The 17,500-nt window shown below is 46.8% G+C and overlaps 3 protein-coding genes across 6 annotated transcripts in view; all 3 read left to right on the forward strand.

The window, feature by feature from the left end:
- Positions 1–3,243, forward strand: part of LOC137886668 (gap junction gamma-1 protein-like) — a 5,376-nt gene extending 2,133 nt beyond the window's left edge. For all 3 annotated transcript variants that reach the window (XM_068729224.1, XM_068729225.1, XM_068729226.1), the window contains exon 2: positions 906–3,243. In XM_068729224.1, the coding sequence (XP_068585325.1) occupies positions 959–2,320 (1,362 nt within the window). In that variant the 5' untranslated portion in view covers positions 906–958 and the 3' untranslated portion in view covers positions 2,321–3,243. The remainder of the gene's footprint in view (positions 1–905) is intronic.
- A 395-nt stretch (positions 3,244–3,638) lies between these two features.
- dbf4b (DBF4B-CDC7 kinase regulatory subunit) lies at positions 3,639–10,318 on the forward strand. The gene is made up of 12 exons (XM_068729335.1): positions 3,639–3,725; positions 4,616–4,817; positions 5,389–5,580; positions 5,733–5,783; positions 5,878–5,947; positions 6,133–6,197; positions 6,445–6,475; positions 6,566–6,611; positions 7,429–7,557; positions 7,658–7,796; positions 7,906–8,039; positions 8,121–10,318. Exons 2-12 carry the CDS (start codon positions 4,668–4,670, stop codon positions 9,580–9,582), a joined length of 2,469 nt encoding a protein of 822 aa, XP_068585436.1. The 5' UTR covers positions 3,639–3,725; positions 4,616–4,667; the 3' UTR covers positions 9,583–10,318.
- A 1,282-nt stretch (positions 10,319–11,600) lies between these two features.
- Positions 11,601–17,500, forward strand: part of adam11 (ADAM metallopeptidase domain 11) — an 18,409-nt gene continuing 12,509 nt past the window's right edge. For both annotated transcript variants that reach the window (XM_068729209.1, XM_068729208.1), the window contains exons 1-4: positions 11,601–11,959; positions 12,238–12,389; positions 14,155–14,231; positions 14,438–14,504. In XM_068729209.1, coding sequence (XP_068585310.1) covers positions 11,902–11,959; positions 12,238–12,389; positions 14,155–14,231; positions 14,438–14,504 — 354 coding nt within the window. In that variant the 5' untranslated portion in view covers positions 11,601–11,901. The remainder of the gene's footprint in view (positions 11,960–12,237; positions 12,390–14,154; positions 14,232–14,437; positions 14,505–17,500) is intronic.

The raw sequence follows: 17,500 nt of genomic DNA on the forward strand, positions 1-17,500 counted from the left end.
GGTACATTACACAACGTGGCCAGATGTGCAGTTTTAGAGGGCATGTGACTCTTAATGAGACGGTCAGGACTTCTCCACAGAGTGAGACATGAGGAAACGTGTTACCAGCAGCTGGACCTGGCTTCATATGAATGTTTTTGTTTCTGTTTTTAAAATAGAACGTCACACTGACTCAACGCGACGGTGTGTCAGTGTGTTATGAAGGATGCGTCGGTGAGAGACATCTTCAGTGGCATCGATAACTACATATGCACTGGTGTAAATGCAGTTTAATCTGTTTTGCATGATGAAAAATAAAGTCACCAGAAAAAACAAAGTAATCGGTTAGTCTATAGAATGTTTTAAAATAGTGAAAAGAAATGAAAATTCACAAGTTACAGTGTTGGAAATCACTAAATCCTCACGTTTAAAAAGCTGGAACCAGTTTGTATAGTCAATTATACAAACACACACACACACACACACACACACAGACAGACACACACTGTCTGCCCCATAGAAGCTGACCCTTTTAGATTTCCTCTTACATGAGTGAGTCGTGAGGATGTTCTGGGCAGATGGATGTCTGCAGGTTAAACAGAGATGAGGGTACAGTATGAGACGGTGTAGTTCACTAGAAAGTGTTCCACACTAATTCCAGTCATACAGGGTGTTTCATTCTTTGTTTTTCGTGTGTGTGTGTGTGTGTGTGTGTGGCGCTTGATCCCTATGTAGCTATCGACGGCGCTGCTGCCTCGTAGCATTCCTTCACCCCAGTCTTGTCTCACTAATTACATCACGAGGACATGTGTTAGCGTGGAGCTGAGCCCTTATTTAAAGCTGCTATATGGGAGTCAATGTTGTTGTTGTTGTGTTGAATTATTAGTATGAATGTGGGTTTCATCATTTCTTATATCTCTCTGCAGGGAGGTAGCAGGAGGGGTACGTGGCCTCTCGCTGTAGTTTCCCTGCAGCTACCATGAGTTGGAGTTTCCTGACTCGCCTGCTGGAAGAAATCCACAACCATTCTACGTTCGTGGGCAAGATCTGGCTCACCGTCCTCATCGTCTTCCGCATCGTGCTGACGGCCGTGGGAGGGGAGTCCATCTACTACGACGAGCAGAGCAAGTTCGTCTGCAACTCGGGCCAGCCGGGCTGCGAGAACGTCTGCTACGACGCCTTCGCTCCGCTCTCGCACGTCCGCTTCTGGGTTTTCCAGATCATTCTGTTGGCCACGCCCTCGCTCATGTACCTGGGCTACGCCGTCAACAAGATTGCTCGGGCGGACGAGCGGACGGATGGCGGGGGAGTGATCGGGCTTTCGCAGAGGACGCCCGGGAAGCCCTACCTCGCAGGCAGGAAGCAGCACAGGGGCATCGAAGAGGCCGAGGACGACCAGGAAGAAGACCCGATGATCTATGAGATGGCGGAGGTGGAGAGCGACGGCGGCGGACCAGCGAAAGGAAACAGTGGCGATAGGCTAACGAAGGTCAAGGTGCGCCATGACGGGCGCCAGCGGATCAAAGAGGACGGACTGATGCGTATTTATATCCTTCAGCTCTTGACCCGCACCGTCCTGGAGGTGGCTTTCCTGTGTGGACAGTACGCCCTGTACGGGTTCGCTGTGCCTCACACCTACGTGTGCTCGGACCGGCCCTGCCCTCACAGCGTGGACTGCTTTGTGTCCCGGCCCACTGAGAAAACCATCTTCCTCCTCATCATGTACACGGTCTCCCTGCTCTGCCTGGCACTCAACATATGGGAGATGCTTCACCTGGGCATCGGTACCATCTGCGAGATGGCGCGCTCCCGCCGGGTGCCGCTGCCCGACGATGAGCTGTACGGGCTGACGCGGCCGCAAGGGGCGCTCGACGACGAGGGACTGAGCGGAGACGAGTACAGAAGCTATCCGTTTTCCTGGAACACGCCGTCAGCTCCGCCCGGGTACAACGTCGCCATCAAGCCTCTTCCGGTGTCTACAGGGCTCCGCGACACGCCGCTGCCCATCACCGACATCACTAACGCCAAGATGTCGTGCCGGCAGAACCACGTGAACATCGCCGAAGAGGAGCGTCAGCGGTGCACCAATAACGGCGGAAACATGTGCGAGGCGGGGATGGGCGACGCCCCCAGATGTGTTCACGAGGACGTCCGCCAGCCTCAGAACAAGCTGGAGGCCGACAGTCCGGCCAACAGCTGCAGCAAGAACCACAGCAGGCCTCACCGCGAGCGCAAACACCGGCAGGCCTCCAAACACTCGAGCAAGGCGGACGCTAGCAGAGGCGGCAGCACCAGCAGTAGCAGCAAATACGGAGTCATTAAGGGTTCTGAGTGGATCTGAAACACAGACTGAGGCTTCTTGTTATTTGTAAAACAATGCAAAGCTTTCTCAGACCAAGAAGTATTTATGTTCGTGTGACACGGCACACGGTTTACATTCTGTTCAGTCGTATTCACACCGTTATAACAGTGATTATAAGTGATTAATAGTGTCAGGGTCGATCTCGTTCCACTGTTAAGTCATGTGAGGATCAAACTGTTTAATAGTTGGCCAGAAAAAAATGAAGCTAAACAGCCCCAAAGATAATAAACGGTGCCGCTCAATGCAGATATATTACAGATTTATAGGAATACTCAGCGTCTCCAGGGCGTTCTGCCACGAATATGTAACCCTTAGAGTCCGCGACAAAGCCGGATCAATGTTTGTTGTTTAAAAAGACGTATGAAAATAACTTTATATACTTTGTTAAATGGCTTCTGCGGGAAGACGTCGGTGTTGCGTTTGATTCCCTGTGAATATGCTGTAAACCAAAGGTGCCTTACTTAAACAAAGTGCTGCTTCCTATTGACTCATCACTTTAACTGTCACATAATGTTTCACTGGTTCAGTCGGTAGTTTTACGGTGTTTTTCTGAGTGTGTTTTTTTTTTGTTTGGAGCGAGAAAAGCAGATCAGTGGAAGCGTTTCGCAAAAATATAATGACCTGACTGTGTTGTTTGAACTGTTGTCAGCGTCTCATTGTCAAGCTGTTACAATGCAACATGTTTTGTGTGTTTGACGTTGTTGCTGTGAAGGCTGTCTGCACACGAAACAATCATTGCATCTGGTATGTTGTGTGTGTGTGTGTTTTTTTTTCAGGCCTGGTGTAAAGAGTTCTTTGTCATCAATACACACATTTAATTGCAGATTTTCAAATTGAAACGTCATTAAGGCTCGTTTTTTCCACTGTGCCAGTGTTGTTTTTTGTGGACAATATTTTTCTGAAACAAAAATAAAGAAGTACTTGTTATGTATTCTGTGTCTGGCATTGAAGTATTACGGTGGCATGACGGTACAAAACAAGTATTGTACGTTGGAATCGTCCGATGGATGGAACGTTGAATCTCAATTCAGATTACAGACACGTCGCCCCCTGCTGGGCAGGAAGGGATAACGTTTGAACTACGTTCCTCTTCAATGAGACTGAAGATTAAAATGATCCGTGTTAGTGGTTTTAATTTGAATAAGTACTTCATGATAATATTGATAATAATCACCTTAAGTACAGCTAATACTTAAACCATCTATATGTTTCAGAGATATGAGAAGTCTCGAGCGTTGTTTTTTTCTTCTTTCTTCCGGAAGTGACGTTGACGTTACGTCGCCGTCGCTCCGCCAGTGTTTTTTAAAAAAGCGGCGGTTGCTCCTCGAGCACCTTTTTATAGCATTTAATTCTTTATCGCAGTTCTCCAGCACCGTATTAAAACGTAAGTGGGTTATATTTATTTATTTTTGCCCCGACGGTGATGAATATTACACCTCGTTTACAAGCTAACTGACGGTTTTTGTTTGTGGGCCCAGGCGTTGTTTATATCGAGGGAAGCTAAGCTAGCTAAAGTCAGCTTATGCTAACTAAAACAGCTAAGTTTGATAACTAGCTTAGGTGGATAATGTGTGTACTGCGCTGTTGTAGTAGTTAAACTAACTGTATGTGCTTTATCTACAGAATGTTTCGTAAGATTGCTGCAACTTTGTTTTTGAGCAAACTACTACATTTAGCGTTAGTCTTTGTAAACAGAGAGGAACCCGCATGTCATTTAAGTTTCTTCTTCATTTATATGTTATTGTTATTGTTATTGAGAGAACGGGGTCAGCTGAGCAATAACGCCACTGGTCTCATATACGAGCACTCACGTTAGTCATATACAAGATAACATAAGATAATATGGTAATAAGATAGAATAACAGTAAGTTGTAAAGATCAAAAGCGATGACATAAGTTGTGCTATATGCATATGAAATTAGAATTGTGTGTAAAAGTAAGTGACATTATCTCTAATAGTTTTTTACGTATGTAATGACGTGAGAGTGGAATGAGATAGATATAATAATATAACATGAAATAACACGATCATAATAAAAAGGGGGATTGTGTTTGGCTCAACAGTGTATTCTTACGTAGTAGTGGAGACCTTGCATTACGTCACTCAAAGAACTTTTGGACACAAATTTGTCAAAACAAAATCATTAGACTGTATCAGTAAAACAAATGTTTTTACGTAGGCTCTGTTGTTGCTATTAGTGCTCTGTCAAATCAAATGTGTACGCAGACTTATAACCTTCTTAATCGACACGTTGCTTTGTTCTCTTTGACTAGGATCCTGGTGTTTTGTCGGTGAAGTTGCGCGCTCCTCTACTGCACCGGGATCATGCAGCACCAGCAGTGTGCAGAGGAGCGAGGCCTTCTGGGCTCGCTCTGTCCTGGGCAGAAGAAGCTGGAGGGGAAGACGTTCTACTTGGACGGTCTGAAGAAACGCTCCACAGTCCTGCTTTTGGAGGCCGTGTCTCTCCTGGGAGGGGTGAGTGTGTGTAAAAGGCAGGATGCCTGTGGATCCTGTGCTGTAAACATTGTTTATCATATATCAGCTGTGACATTTTAGATATAAACTACCGTGCAAGAGTGTTGCTCCGCCATCAATTTGCACACATTTGTCTGTCTTCAGAGTGAGAATGATCAACATTTTTGCTTGAACATGTTTGTTTTAGATCAGTTCTTATTACTAACGGTACACCGTTGAGCAGCAACAACTATTTTGATAAATGATTTGTCGTTTTACCAAAAATAGTTACCATGTAATTTTTCATGCAAATGTTGTTTTCAGCCTCTCAAATATGGAAACTCCTTGCTTTTCTCTGTTCAATGTCACATAAAAGTGAATATATTTGGGTTTTGGAACGACAAAAGAAGACATCAACTTGGAATTTTGAGAAACTGGAATGGGAATTTAATTTTCTTGCGTTCTATAGACCAAACGATTAATCAATAGATATAGAAAATAGTCTGATTCACAAAGAAAAAGATTACGGTCTGACTATGACAGATGTCTCTCAGTAGAAACTGATGAGCTGTTTTTCTTCTTTATTCTGAAGAGGGTGGAGAGTTTCCTGCACAAGGACGTGTGCTTTGTTGTGACTGAAAGCCAAGAGGGCCTGAAGGAGCAGAAGTGTACCGACACTAAAGCGGAGACCAAGGGGACGACTGAAGAAGCCCAGCGTCCCATAATGCAGCGGGAGAGCGTCCTCAGCGGTGACAAACGGAGACCGGGAACTCCTAGACCGACGGTACAAAGCACCACCCGTGCATGCTTTAAAACCGTACATACTTATACATGAAATTATGAAAATACTACATCTATACTTCCATCACAAACTAATTTGGACAATACTCCACTAGATGTGTTGTAGGCTTGAATGAAATGTGTGTTTCTCTTCAGGCGTGTGGCAGCCGTGGGAAGGCCCTGCTTGAAAAAGCCATCCGCAACAATGTGAGTGGGCTTTGTTTTTCGTGGATGTTGGTGATATTCTGAAGACTGACGTGGTTTGTTGTCATGACTCGATTCTGATGGATCTGTATTGTAGGAGCGACTGCAGGGGACCAGCGTTTTGGCCAATGCGCGGTCGTGGGGAGTGAAGATTTTGTTCGTGGACGGTATCCTTTTGACTAATAACTCAAACTCTACTCTGTCTGTAGTGCAGTGAACCTCTGCTCACAGCAGATGGCGCCACACGAGCACTTTCTGTTTCTCACTGATTCCAGCTGAAGAAGCCTAACATCACGTTCTGAATCCCAGAGAGTGTGTGACGGTTTGTTATTGTTCCTTAATGTTGCGTCAGACGTCCTTTCGTATTTGAAACAGTTGACTCGAGAGAGCTTCAGTGCTGCACACAAGAGGCCGGAGGTGAGACGTCTTTTCTCTTCATCACACGTCAACATGTAATAGTTTTACATTTAAAAAAAAAAAAACAAGCAAGTAAATGATTTATGAATTCATTAGTGACAAGTTAACAGTTTTGAAAAGCTAGTTCAAGAAGCTCCAGTTAAAATGTGATAACCTTTGTTAGGGTTTAACAGTAATAAAATGTACATCAGCCTTTTCTCTTTATTATTGATGAGTCGTAATTGAATTCTTTCTTTTTTTAATGCAGAGAACTTCCACCAAACAACATGTTGTCAAAGGTTAGTTTATGTATATGTGCTGCTAATGTGTTTATTCCCCAACAATACAGTGTAAGTGCTTATTTAACCGTTTGTTCTCCTGGTCCACAGCTGCAGCGTTGAGGGCTCCCTATCTTAAAATTGAAGACACGAGCAGGTGACGTTCATCCTTCATTCTTTGTTTTTGTGATTATTGTCAGAAATCTCCTGAAATATCTGAGTCTTAAGCTGCTGTGTTCACCAGCTAGTGAGTGAGTGAGTGAGTGAGTGAGTGAGTGAGTGTGTGTGGGGTGCTGAGCAGGTACAGTGGCTTAGTGGAGCTTTTCTGGTTGGACACGGCTGTGTTTATGTTTTGCATCTGGAAAAGATGCAGGGAGAGTGACCCAAAGCAGCAGAGACAGCTGAACGATCAGCTGGACGTCGCTGTCACACTCCTGAAGTGACCCCCGTTCACATCGTCACACTGTTTGACTCCAAAATGAAAGGACATAATATACCGTTGGCCTGTCCAGGTTCATGTGACGGTGGTTTAGTGTCAGATTAGATCAGCTGAAGCACAGTGACAGTGAAAGGAGTTTGCCGTGACCCGTGTTCCTGCCCTTCCTACCCCACCGGGTGCTGGTTGTGGAGGTTTACATTTCACATGATTTTCTTAATTGAACCTGTTGAGGAGTCCCGTCCCCCCAGTGATGCTGCTCCCCAGGAGCTCATGCGGATACAGTTTCTATTCCATGGAGCTCCTGCTCCTGCGGGGGAGCTCTCTGTGCTAATAGCTCTTTTCATCTCATCTCATCTCACTTAATTGAAGTGCTCTGACTAAAGAGAACCCGTGACATCTGAAACATTTGAACGTTAGCCGAGTTAGCCTATTATTCTCACGCTTTGCAAAGTGGATTGAACTATTTTTAATTAGAAAATAAGATGATGATTTAACATTTTGTGTATTAAATCCTGTCGTTTCGTCGTCTAACCAGGAGATACAAACCTTTGCACATGCAGTCCATGACCTTCCCCACTCTGAGGTACTCGGGCCGATTTAGTCCCTTTGAAGCTCCGCCTCCTCTGTTTGAAGAGCAGGCAGAGCAAGGAGACAATAAAACAAGGTTAGTTTAACTGAAGGATGTTAAGAAGTGTTGTTTTCTAACAAACAAAAGTCTGTAATGAAGGATCCATCCTAATTGTTGTTCATTCTTTGTAAATTAGGGAGAAGAAAAAAGTTGAAAGCAGCATTCAGGACAAATCTCAAACCACAGTCTACTGTAACCCTTCACCCTGGAGGCCCCGCAAGAAGGAAGCGTCTTACTGTGAATGCTGTCATCAACCCTTCACTAGTCTGGAGGAGGTGGACATCTCTAACGATTACTTTTGTTGCCACGTAACAGATCTTTTGCGATCATTTGTTCGGTTTATGTTTACATCTGTGACTGGTTGTCTCTGTCGGTCCCTCGCAGCACTTGCAGACTGATCAGCACCGCGCTTTTGTTCTGGATGCCTCAAACTACGGCGCGGTGGACCGACTCGTGGCTGAGATGCTGCCGGGATTTAACCCCGATCCGGCTCAGCGCTCGGATGAAACGCCGAACCGGTGAGTTTCGGTCACTGCGTAGAAATGTCCTAATGATGTGAAACTCCTGTAATCTTGTTTTTTCTGTGTTTCCTTCCCTAGACCACCAACCCCTTTGCCCATCTGTGAACTGGAGCCTCTCACTGATGCGGAGGCGGAGCGTGCCGTTCAGGCCCTGCAGAGACACGGGTCATCGTTCCACAGTCACCTCTCCAGTCCTGCTCAGGGTCCTCGTTCATCTGGCCCTGCCAGCCCGTCACCAGGAGTTCAGCTTCCCGTCCCAAATCCAGCAGCCACTCGACCTGCTGACATCCAGCCGTGCGGTGCCGACACAGACTGCCAGTTCCCTGACCTCCATCCTCAAGCATCGAGTCCAGCCATGCCTGTTTTGGATATTGAACCACAAGCTCACAACTCAGCCAGCCAGCAGCCTGACAGTGAACACCTCTCCCCATCCCCCGACCCGTACTCCCTGCCTCCGGTCCTCAGCCCACAAGTCCCGTACACCTCCGACACTATGGAGCCTCACGGCCCGTACTCGGAGCCCCCTGTCCTCAGTCCTCAACAGTGCGCTGCGGAGGAGGCTGATGAAGCACACACCTGTGAAATGGACATTGGAGGAAGTGTGTCTCAGTGTGTCCCTGATGCTATCTCCACAACACACGTTCCCTCTGTGGCTTTGACAAATGCAGAAGGAGTAAAGGGATCAAATCAAGAACGTATGCTGGGATTAAGTGAGCTCATGTGTTCCACCGATGGTTTGGAGTGCGCCGCGCTGTCGTCGCGTAGATCTCGGTCCCTCCCTCGACAGACGGCGGCGACGCCAAACGCCAAAAAGCGCTGTAGATCAGCCAGCCCAGAACACAGCCGGAGCAAAAGGAGGAGGATCATAGAGGAATTTGGTTTCAGACGTAGCTGGATACATCTGCATACATCTGCCCAACCAGGAAGTGACATTATGGCAAACCCTGAGGGCCGTTTGTTGTTTGGCAAAGTCTCTTGTCGGGACATGCGGTCCCGTCCTCACCCAGAGGTTTTCTCCACATGCACTGTGGAAGCACTTGGTTCAAAACAGACTTTTACCACGTGTCGTGTTGCTACAGTACAGAATCAAAGGCACATTTTAGGTCCCGGTGACACTTCTGTTGCTGATCGTCCGTCACAGCCAGAGACTTGTGATCCTCCACATCAGCTCCCCGATGACGAGTCTCACAGTGAAGACTCTCAATGTGCACCGTCCCACTCCGCCTCGGTGTGCATCGAGTCAGCCCTCATCCCAGACTTGGCTGGGCTCTCTCCGTCCTCGTCGGACTGGGACTGCGGCCTGCTGTCGCGACTCGGACCTTCCCGCTCCGCCGCTCCGCCGTCGCCCACCGAGCAGAGCCGCGAGCTCGACGGGGAGCTCCTCCGCGTGCCGCGCGCCTGGATGCACGACGCCGGCTACGAGTCCCGGCTGCGCGCCGTCCTTCAGCCGTCGCCCCCGGCCACCTCGCTGTGCGGGGACGACGTGGACCCTTCAGCGTTTTCCAGGACTGTGGTACAAGTTGTCGAGGTTCAGCACTGATTGTGCTGATTTAAAGAACGGCAAGAACCGCTACCTGGAGGCTGTGTAGACTGCTCTAACAGAGAGGAAACCACTGGCGGCGCTTAAGCTCATCAAAATAAGTCAATGAAGTGTACACTGAATAAATATTTAAATTAGTGCAAACTAAAATGATATATGAAGCTGATTTTAAAGATGCTGATTTTTATTTTCTATTGTTTTTTTTTGTTGAGGTAGATGTTACTTGAATGTGAAGAGTGTTTCCCCTCATCCTTCACAGCCTTCTGCACATGTTGTGCTGACTGACGTCTTTCAGCAGCTGTGTCCGGGAACATACGGCCGTATTGAGAATTTAATGAGGCTTTTCTGAAAGGGGCATTACTCAATTACTGTAAGTGCTGTGTCTGGATCAGATCCCACTCGCGCCGGCGTTGATGAGGCGTTTGTAGAGCGGAGGACTCTCGAAAACCTGTGGGATGGAAATCTCTCTCCGATTAATGTCAAATTGCATTTCCCGCCTCCTGAAGGTTGGCCAGAGGACTTGTTCTGTGAAGGGGAGGCCGCTGCAGAGAGGTCCTTTGTGTTCCATCAAAGACTTGTCAATGCTCATCATGATAGACGAAACTAAAATGTCCAAAATCCCACCTTCTGAATGTCAACAAGCAGAGAGGAATCACGTGACGTCTGTGTGGAAGAATAGCTGCTCTCTCTCTATGAACATGTTCAGTGTCTTTGAATAAATGTTTTGAACCATAAACATGTTCTGTTGCATAGTTAAGACACAAGTTGTTGCTCATGTGCAGCAAAGTTAAGAAAAGTTGTGGTTTGCTGAGTGTAATCTGTTTCCTCCCTTGGCTTAATAAGTGCTGACTCTGCATGTAGGCTGAAGGAGAGGCGGAAGGAGAGGATGAGGGAAGGACGTCAGCGGGTCGATGTGTCCTGTTTGGCTCATCGGCCCGGCTTCCAGCTGACACAAACAATATCTGATATCTCATCTCGGAGCCTCGTTGCGTAACGCTCTGCTCTCCAGATGTGTTGGAGGGAAAGCGTCCCGTGTGTGAGTGACCCTGAACTGAGGAGACTGCTAGTCGTGTTCAGGGAGAAGTCATTCACAACTGGAAGTTTAGGGTTCAAGTGAGACACAAAAAAGCTCAAAATACCAAATCTTCAGGTCAAAGTATTCGACACATCCGTCCACAGACAGGTTGAGTGTGTGTGAGAGGTTAATGGGTTGTAGTCGCTTGATCATTAAAGTTCTATCTTTAAATTAATAATCAGTCTTCTCAGTTTACGCAGCGCTCTGTGAATCATATCAGCAGCTCTCATCATCTACAGATGTCCACAGTGAAGGGTTCTTCTCATCCATGTCGACTGAAAGTCAGTTCAGAGTTCATCCTTCAGTCAGCTGCTGTTTACAGTAAACATACAGCCTTTATATAAAAGCACACTGATGAGAAGAAAAGGTGTTCTACATTTAAAACAGCTTTATGTTCATTATGATAAGAGAGAAATACTGTTCTCTCTCTAAGTACAAGAACCAGAACTGTTCTGACTGGTAGAACGTTGTTAGGATATGAAGGGACCTGTATGTATATGTATATGTTTATATAAAACAGAAAAACCAGAGTAAAGTCAAACACATGGGGTGTTTTTGGGGTAACAGAAATATTATATTTCTTTATTTTTGTATCGCAATAATCTTGTGACTTTTTTTTTTATTTAATATGACTCTTTTTGGGGATCCAGACCACCGATCTTTATAGTTTTAATTATTTAAAAGTTTAAAAATAAGTATTACCATTATGCAAAGTTACTGATTGATATATTGTTGCTTCATTGCTGTGCTTAATAAAGAGGAAACACAACAGATTAAGACGTCTTCATGTTAAATAATGAACATAATCCAGTGTTATTATCGTTCTTCATTGGGTGAAGTCTACTATCCGGACCTGAGTTTTGACCAGAGAGCGTGGGTGTGCCGTCAATCCCCACGTGCCCCTTGTTTCCCTGTCCACTGCTCCGCGCGCAGCCTCATTGCTTCAATCAAGTCCAGTATCGTCAGACCGATAGAGGAGTGTGTGTGCGTGTGTGTGTGTGATAACGCTGACACCGACACACACCATGCTGCCGGAGCCGAGCAGCGGAGCCTCGCCAGGGGGCTTTTAACTCGCTTCAGGCCGGAGAGCGGTTGAGAAATGCGGGCGCCGCGTTTACAGGAACCCCGCTGTTCTGTTCGTGTTCGCCGTCAACAACGGTCCTGCTGCAGCTCCGCGCACGGCTCCCATCGGCTCATTTAACGGCCGCTGCACCGAGGGACATCCCCGGGACTATGTGAGCATCATGCTCGCTGTGAGGTGCCTGCTGTTCGCTGCAGCGTGTGCACGGTGCGCCGTGACAGGTAAGACGCGTTTCTTTCATGTTATTGTTCAGTCTGTCACGTGCAACCGACCATCATTGGTATACAAAACCCAGATAAATATGTTTTCTGTCAGTTGTTGCGTCCACTCAACCGGTGCACGACACAAGCACCGTGTTGTGGTCGCAAGCAGCTCGTCATCAGCTGTTTGAATTCTGCCGAAATCATACATTTAACCTCACATCCAGATTCATAGACCCCCCCCCCCCCCCCTTGACTCGTGCTGCCTGTGCGCTGAACCTCCTCGTGGCCTCTTGCAGGTCTGAGGGATCGGGTCAGTCTAGAGGGAAGGCTGCCGCCTGCAGAAGAGGTCGTTCAGCCCAAGCGGCTCCTGCAACAGATCCACTCCCAGGAGGAGCTGCTCCACAGCCGCCTGGACACTCGGGTCAAAAACTACACCGCTGACGCGCAGGTGAGTTTTGTCTCCACGCGCGTTTAATCTCGGTTTTCCACATGTTCTTAAAAGTTGTTGTTGAGATCAGTAAATGTGTGTCACTCATGTTTTAGGTTTTATTTGTCCTGGCCCTTAATTTAGCTGTTTTTTGTGATGCATTTGTTGTTGCTGTTTAAAGCTACTCACTGACAATGTAGTACAGCCACATGTCAACACGTACTGTACAGGTTCTGTACGCAGCCCCACTCTGATACATCACAATATTGCTCAATAAATAGATGGATGAAAGAGTTGAAAAGCGAGAACAGAGAGACAAACATCGTCGTGTAAAATGGATGCTCCCCTAACCTTCACCTGCGCTTGGTCACGGCCTGTTTGTCGTCTCTTTTGAGGTCATGTGTCTTGTCCACCCCTCTCTGTGACACCCCCCCCACCCCCCCCCATACATGACGCCCATAACAGGGCATTAAAAAGAAAGCTCAGCCCAACCCCCTCTCCTCTAGCTGCCTCCTCCTCTCCAGTCCGTCAGATTACACGTTGCTCCTCTCTCTACCCGTCCTCTCTCTACCCGTCCTCTCTCTACCCGTCCTCCCTCTACCCGTCCTCTCTCTACCCGTCCTCTCTCTCGTTACCTTGGCTGTGAACGCTGCCCTGTCAGTCAGCCTCAGGCCCGTCGGTGGATGTGACTCGGTTCTGCCCTTTAGCTGCCCTCTGTGGGCAGCGGGCCATCTCTCGACTCGCGGTCTCTGAGACCGTAGAAGCCCTCCAGAAGGTGGTATTGCCTGATGTTTATGGTGCACACAGCGGAGCATGTGGAGACAGATGTTTCCCTATATCCCTACTATATAGATTTAGTTTGTGTCTGTAGACCGTATGGCGTGTCAGTTGAACATTTGGGCTTTTATGTAAAATAGAACAATCGCCACAGTCAGAGCAGCTGATGCAGCTTTCTTCTTTCTGCTCTCAGGCACCGTCGTGGGCTTTTTAAGCGCGCTGTGTACGGACCCGGAGGAGAGTTAGATTGATACTAAGTGGTTTGCAGAGAGTGCACGGGCAATACTAATGAGACCTTCCTTTCAGCTCGGCCAGTAAGTAGTGATGGGAGCCACCACAGAGCTCTGTGGAGGAGACTGAGCGGTACCCAGTGTTATCCTACTCAGCCTCGGGGACGGACGAGGGAGACGTTCCCAAAATAGAGCGTCCTTTGGTCTCTGCGTCTTTAAGTTATTTCATATTAAACGTCCATCAGTCTCCTTCCCATCTTCCACTTTCTATTCATCACATTCTGTCACATTTGTTCCTGAAAACAGGAAATGCCTGACAGATGTTTGAGTCAGCGTCTGGGACCGACGCCATGCAGAGTTATGAACTATAGCTGCAGCGCTTATTGATCTGAAAGTAACCTCTAGACATCCACGTACTTCTTCATGCATGTTTCTGTTCATCACTGTGAGAGTTCATATGTCTTCATCTCCATCCTACTGACACAAAGTAGGAATCAATGCACAAATATGAATGCATGACGATGATGAGAGGTGTAGACTCTGTACGTGCAGCACCCACATGTTTTACTTTCTTTCTTTTATGAATTTAGAAGTGTGCTGTAACTAGACACCTGTAATAAATAAGACTGACTGTGGATGATGGGAAACCAGCTCCCGGCACAGACATAATCAGTCAGATTTGAGTTTTGTTGCTTCTTACTTACTTACTACTTACTTACGGTACTTTGAATCAAATGTAAATCTCAGTCCAACCTCTCCTCCCTCCGTTCCTACCTAAGCCCGTCCATCTGGCCCAGAGCAGCTTCTCGGTGGAGGCCTTTGGCGCGTCCTTCATCCTTGACCTGGAGCTCAACCAGTAAGTCTGCAAAGCATTCACACACGTTCTGCAGCGAACTACAGCAGGTCTACAGCAGTCAGGGACACGACCGTACTCACACCACACGCTTCCTGCCGCTGGTAGCCACACGGTGCTGCCAGCTTGCTTTTTCAAACAGTTATTGAATTCAGGATGAAACTAAATGTTCGAGTGATGAATGCTTTTCTTTTTCTTTCTTTTCCCAGCAACCTGCTTTCTACGGACTACGTGGAGCGTCACTATGATGAGAACGGGCAGCTGTCACAGAATACGGTACGTCTCTTATAGAAATGGTTTGACCAATAGGGATGAGAGGAGCGTCGCCGCTCTCTACTGTCCGTACTGTAAGCCGGTTTTAGTTTTTCTAGGGTGGCAGAGGCATGGCTCTCCCTACCCTGATATTCTTACCCTAACCGGTCTCACTCCTCGTGCCTAAACCCAACCAACCCAACCAACCCAACCAACGAAGGCATGGAGAACCAGCCAATCAGAGGCAGAGTAGGGCGGGTTGTGACTTTGCCGTCCTAGGGGAAAATAAACCGGCGTACAGTAAATGCGATGCTAAAGCTAACGTAACAAAATCTACCTTAAAGCGCCTCTAAACCTCACTAGTTTACACGTTTTATTGTTTGTTATTATAGTCTAGTTTGTTTCTTCCACCAATCAATCCGCTCATCATTCTGAATCTTTTGCATCCAAAGTACAGCCCTCTGGCTGCTGATTGACTTGTTAATGGCGTCCTCTCTGTTGTGCCTTTTATGAATCTGTCCGATAATAATATTATCGGACAGATTGTTTACCAGACTCGAGAACATCTGGGGGAGACGGTCTCATTCTCTCTGCTTTATTTTAGTCTCTGTCCCTTTCTCTCTCTCTCTCTCTCTCTCTCTCTCTCTCTCTCTCTCTCTCTCTCTCTCTGTCTCTCTTGTCCTCTCTTTATCTCTGCCAACGACCACCTGACCAATCAGTGCGTGGTTTCCATGTTTCCATGGGTACCAGCAGCAGCAGCAGCAGCAGCAGCAGCAGCAGCAGCAGCAGCAGCGTGGGTCTATTGTGTCGTGAGGGGAATTCAAATCACGTCCATTTACAGAAACCAACTAAACCAAATCCTACAACCACAGTCCGGCCCTCTGGAGCCAGATGTGTGATAATGAGCAGTTAATGAGTTTATTTGTAAAGGTCTAAAACCAAATGCATCTAGGGAAAATGTGTGCAGGGGGTGGAAAAATATGAATTTTATTATTTCTATACCAATATAATACAGTATATAAAAATATAGATGCAGATTATGTTGATGCATGTTTTGTAAAACTTAAATGAAGACTCATTTTTACATTTTTTGTATTCTCAAGAGCGATCGTTACACAATAGCAATACACAAATTGCTTATATGGACGTTTAATTCTCTGCATGTTGGACTGAGAACCCGGTGCATGTAGCCCACACACACACACACACACACACACACACACACACACACACACACACACACACACACACACACACACACACACACACACACACACACACACACACACACACACACACTCTCCCCCACCGTCTCCATCTCTTCATGTAGTTTTATTGACGTGTCGATACATTCCTCCCGCTCCGACTGTCACTCTTCTCATTGCATTTCATTACATCTCTTCTCATTGGTCGCTGTGGATCGATGCTGCTGCAGTGAGCTGGTGACACGCGACTGAAAGAGGAATTGAACTAGTGATGAATTGAGGGGAGCTGTTGTATACTCGCGCTTCAATTCCTTACTTTTTTATTTTGAGGAATTTCTAAATCGTCTCTTTGAGCGTCGACACTCTTTCTTGACGGCGTCTTAACGTTCCTCGTTGACTCTTTCGTTCCATCTCGTCCTCCTTTCACTTCACTTCACCTCCTATTGTTCCATTACCTCTCCTCTCTGCTCAACGATGCTGAGTCAAAGTCCAGACATCAAGTAAACTCCAGCTTCTCTAATTCACTTACTTTTCTACTGTCACGTTGAATCTCGTCTCTACGGGACGTAACCGTTTATTTGTGCTTACAAGCAGTTTCTATTTCTAACTTATGTCCCTGACTTCTAACGTAGTGTCCTCACCTGTCCCTGAAGATATCTCATGCTTAATCCAGGATTTCTTATTCTACACGGTTTTATTTGCGTGTGCGAGGAGTGGCCGTTATTTGAAGTACACACACACACACTCAGTCGGTGTGTGTGTCTGCTGTGTTAGGCAATTAGATTTCCTCCATTTAGCCTTGTAATCCTACCTTTTTATTTATTTATCGTCTTGCCCTGGACTAAGTGCTGTGGGCTGTCTCACTTTTCGGTATGAATGATTGAAGTCCTTATCTTCCTCGACAGACGAGCTGGAACTGAACCAAAAATAAACTCTTTGAAAAACACTGGATTATGATTGGACTACGGTTGTAGTGACTTTGATTCTTACTTTTGTTTTGATTTCATCGCTCAACAATGAATCATATTCATACCAGTCAGGTAGTTCTGTCAGGTGGAACTGCTGTGAAATCAATTAAAGCCTTTGAACAGCTTCCTTCGTGTAATCAGATCAGTGTAAAACACCGAAACAGACAAGATGCATTAACACTACCTTCTCCCAGAGCACCGTGTGTCCTCTGAGACCGAACACGTCGGGTTCGGTCGACACGGATTCATTTAAATCTGCCGCTGGACTTTGAAGCCTCTGTTTGAAGCAGATCCCTGTGAACCCGGTACAGTGCTCCAGTTTAGACCCAGCGACGGAAGCCTCTTAATGCACAGAAGCAGGTGAATATTTTGTGCGAGGTCGTGCCTGATTGGACGGGACGTCCAGGAGGTTTGTTCAGCTCTGAGTGGCGGCTCGGAGTAGAGGTTGACCGAGCGTGAAGAGCGCGGTCCACTCTGTCACACAGCGACAGGCTCAGGTGGCAGATATTACTTATTGGGGTTCATTACAAACACCTGAAACTGACCCTCTCTCTCTCACTCACACACACACACACACACACACACACACACACACACACACACACACACACACACACACACACACACACACACACACTCCACTGTAAGATTTCATGGTCAATGCATGCACACACCTCACTCAAAGAGCGCACGCTTACACCGACTTGACTCCACGTTGAAACCAGAGTCCATCACTAACTTTTCTCCCATTTGACCCCTCTGTCCTCACACTTAAACTGCTCTCCCCATCACCCAAACACACACACACACACACACACACACACACACACACACACACACACACACA

This window comes from Cebidichthys violaceus, unplaced genomic scaffold (assembly GCF_023349555.1).
Source record: "Cebidichthys violaceus isolate CVI_PGR_0920_01 unplaced genomic scaffold, fCebVio1.0.p SCAF_45, whole genome shotgun sequence".
Classification (NCBI taxonomy): domain Eukaryota; kingdom Metazoa; phylum Chordata; class Actinopteri; order Perciformes; family Stichaeidae; genus Cebidichthys; species Cebidichthys violaceus.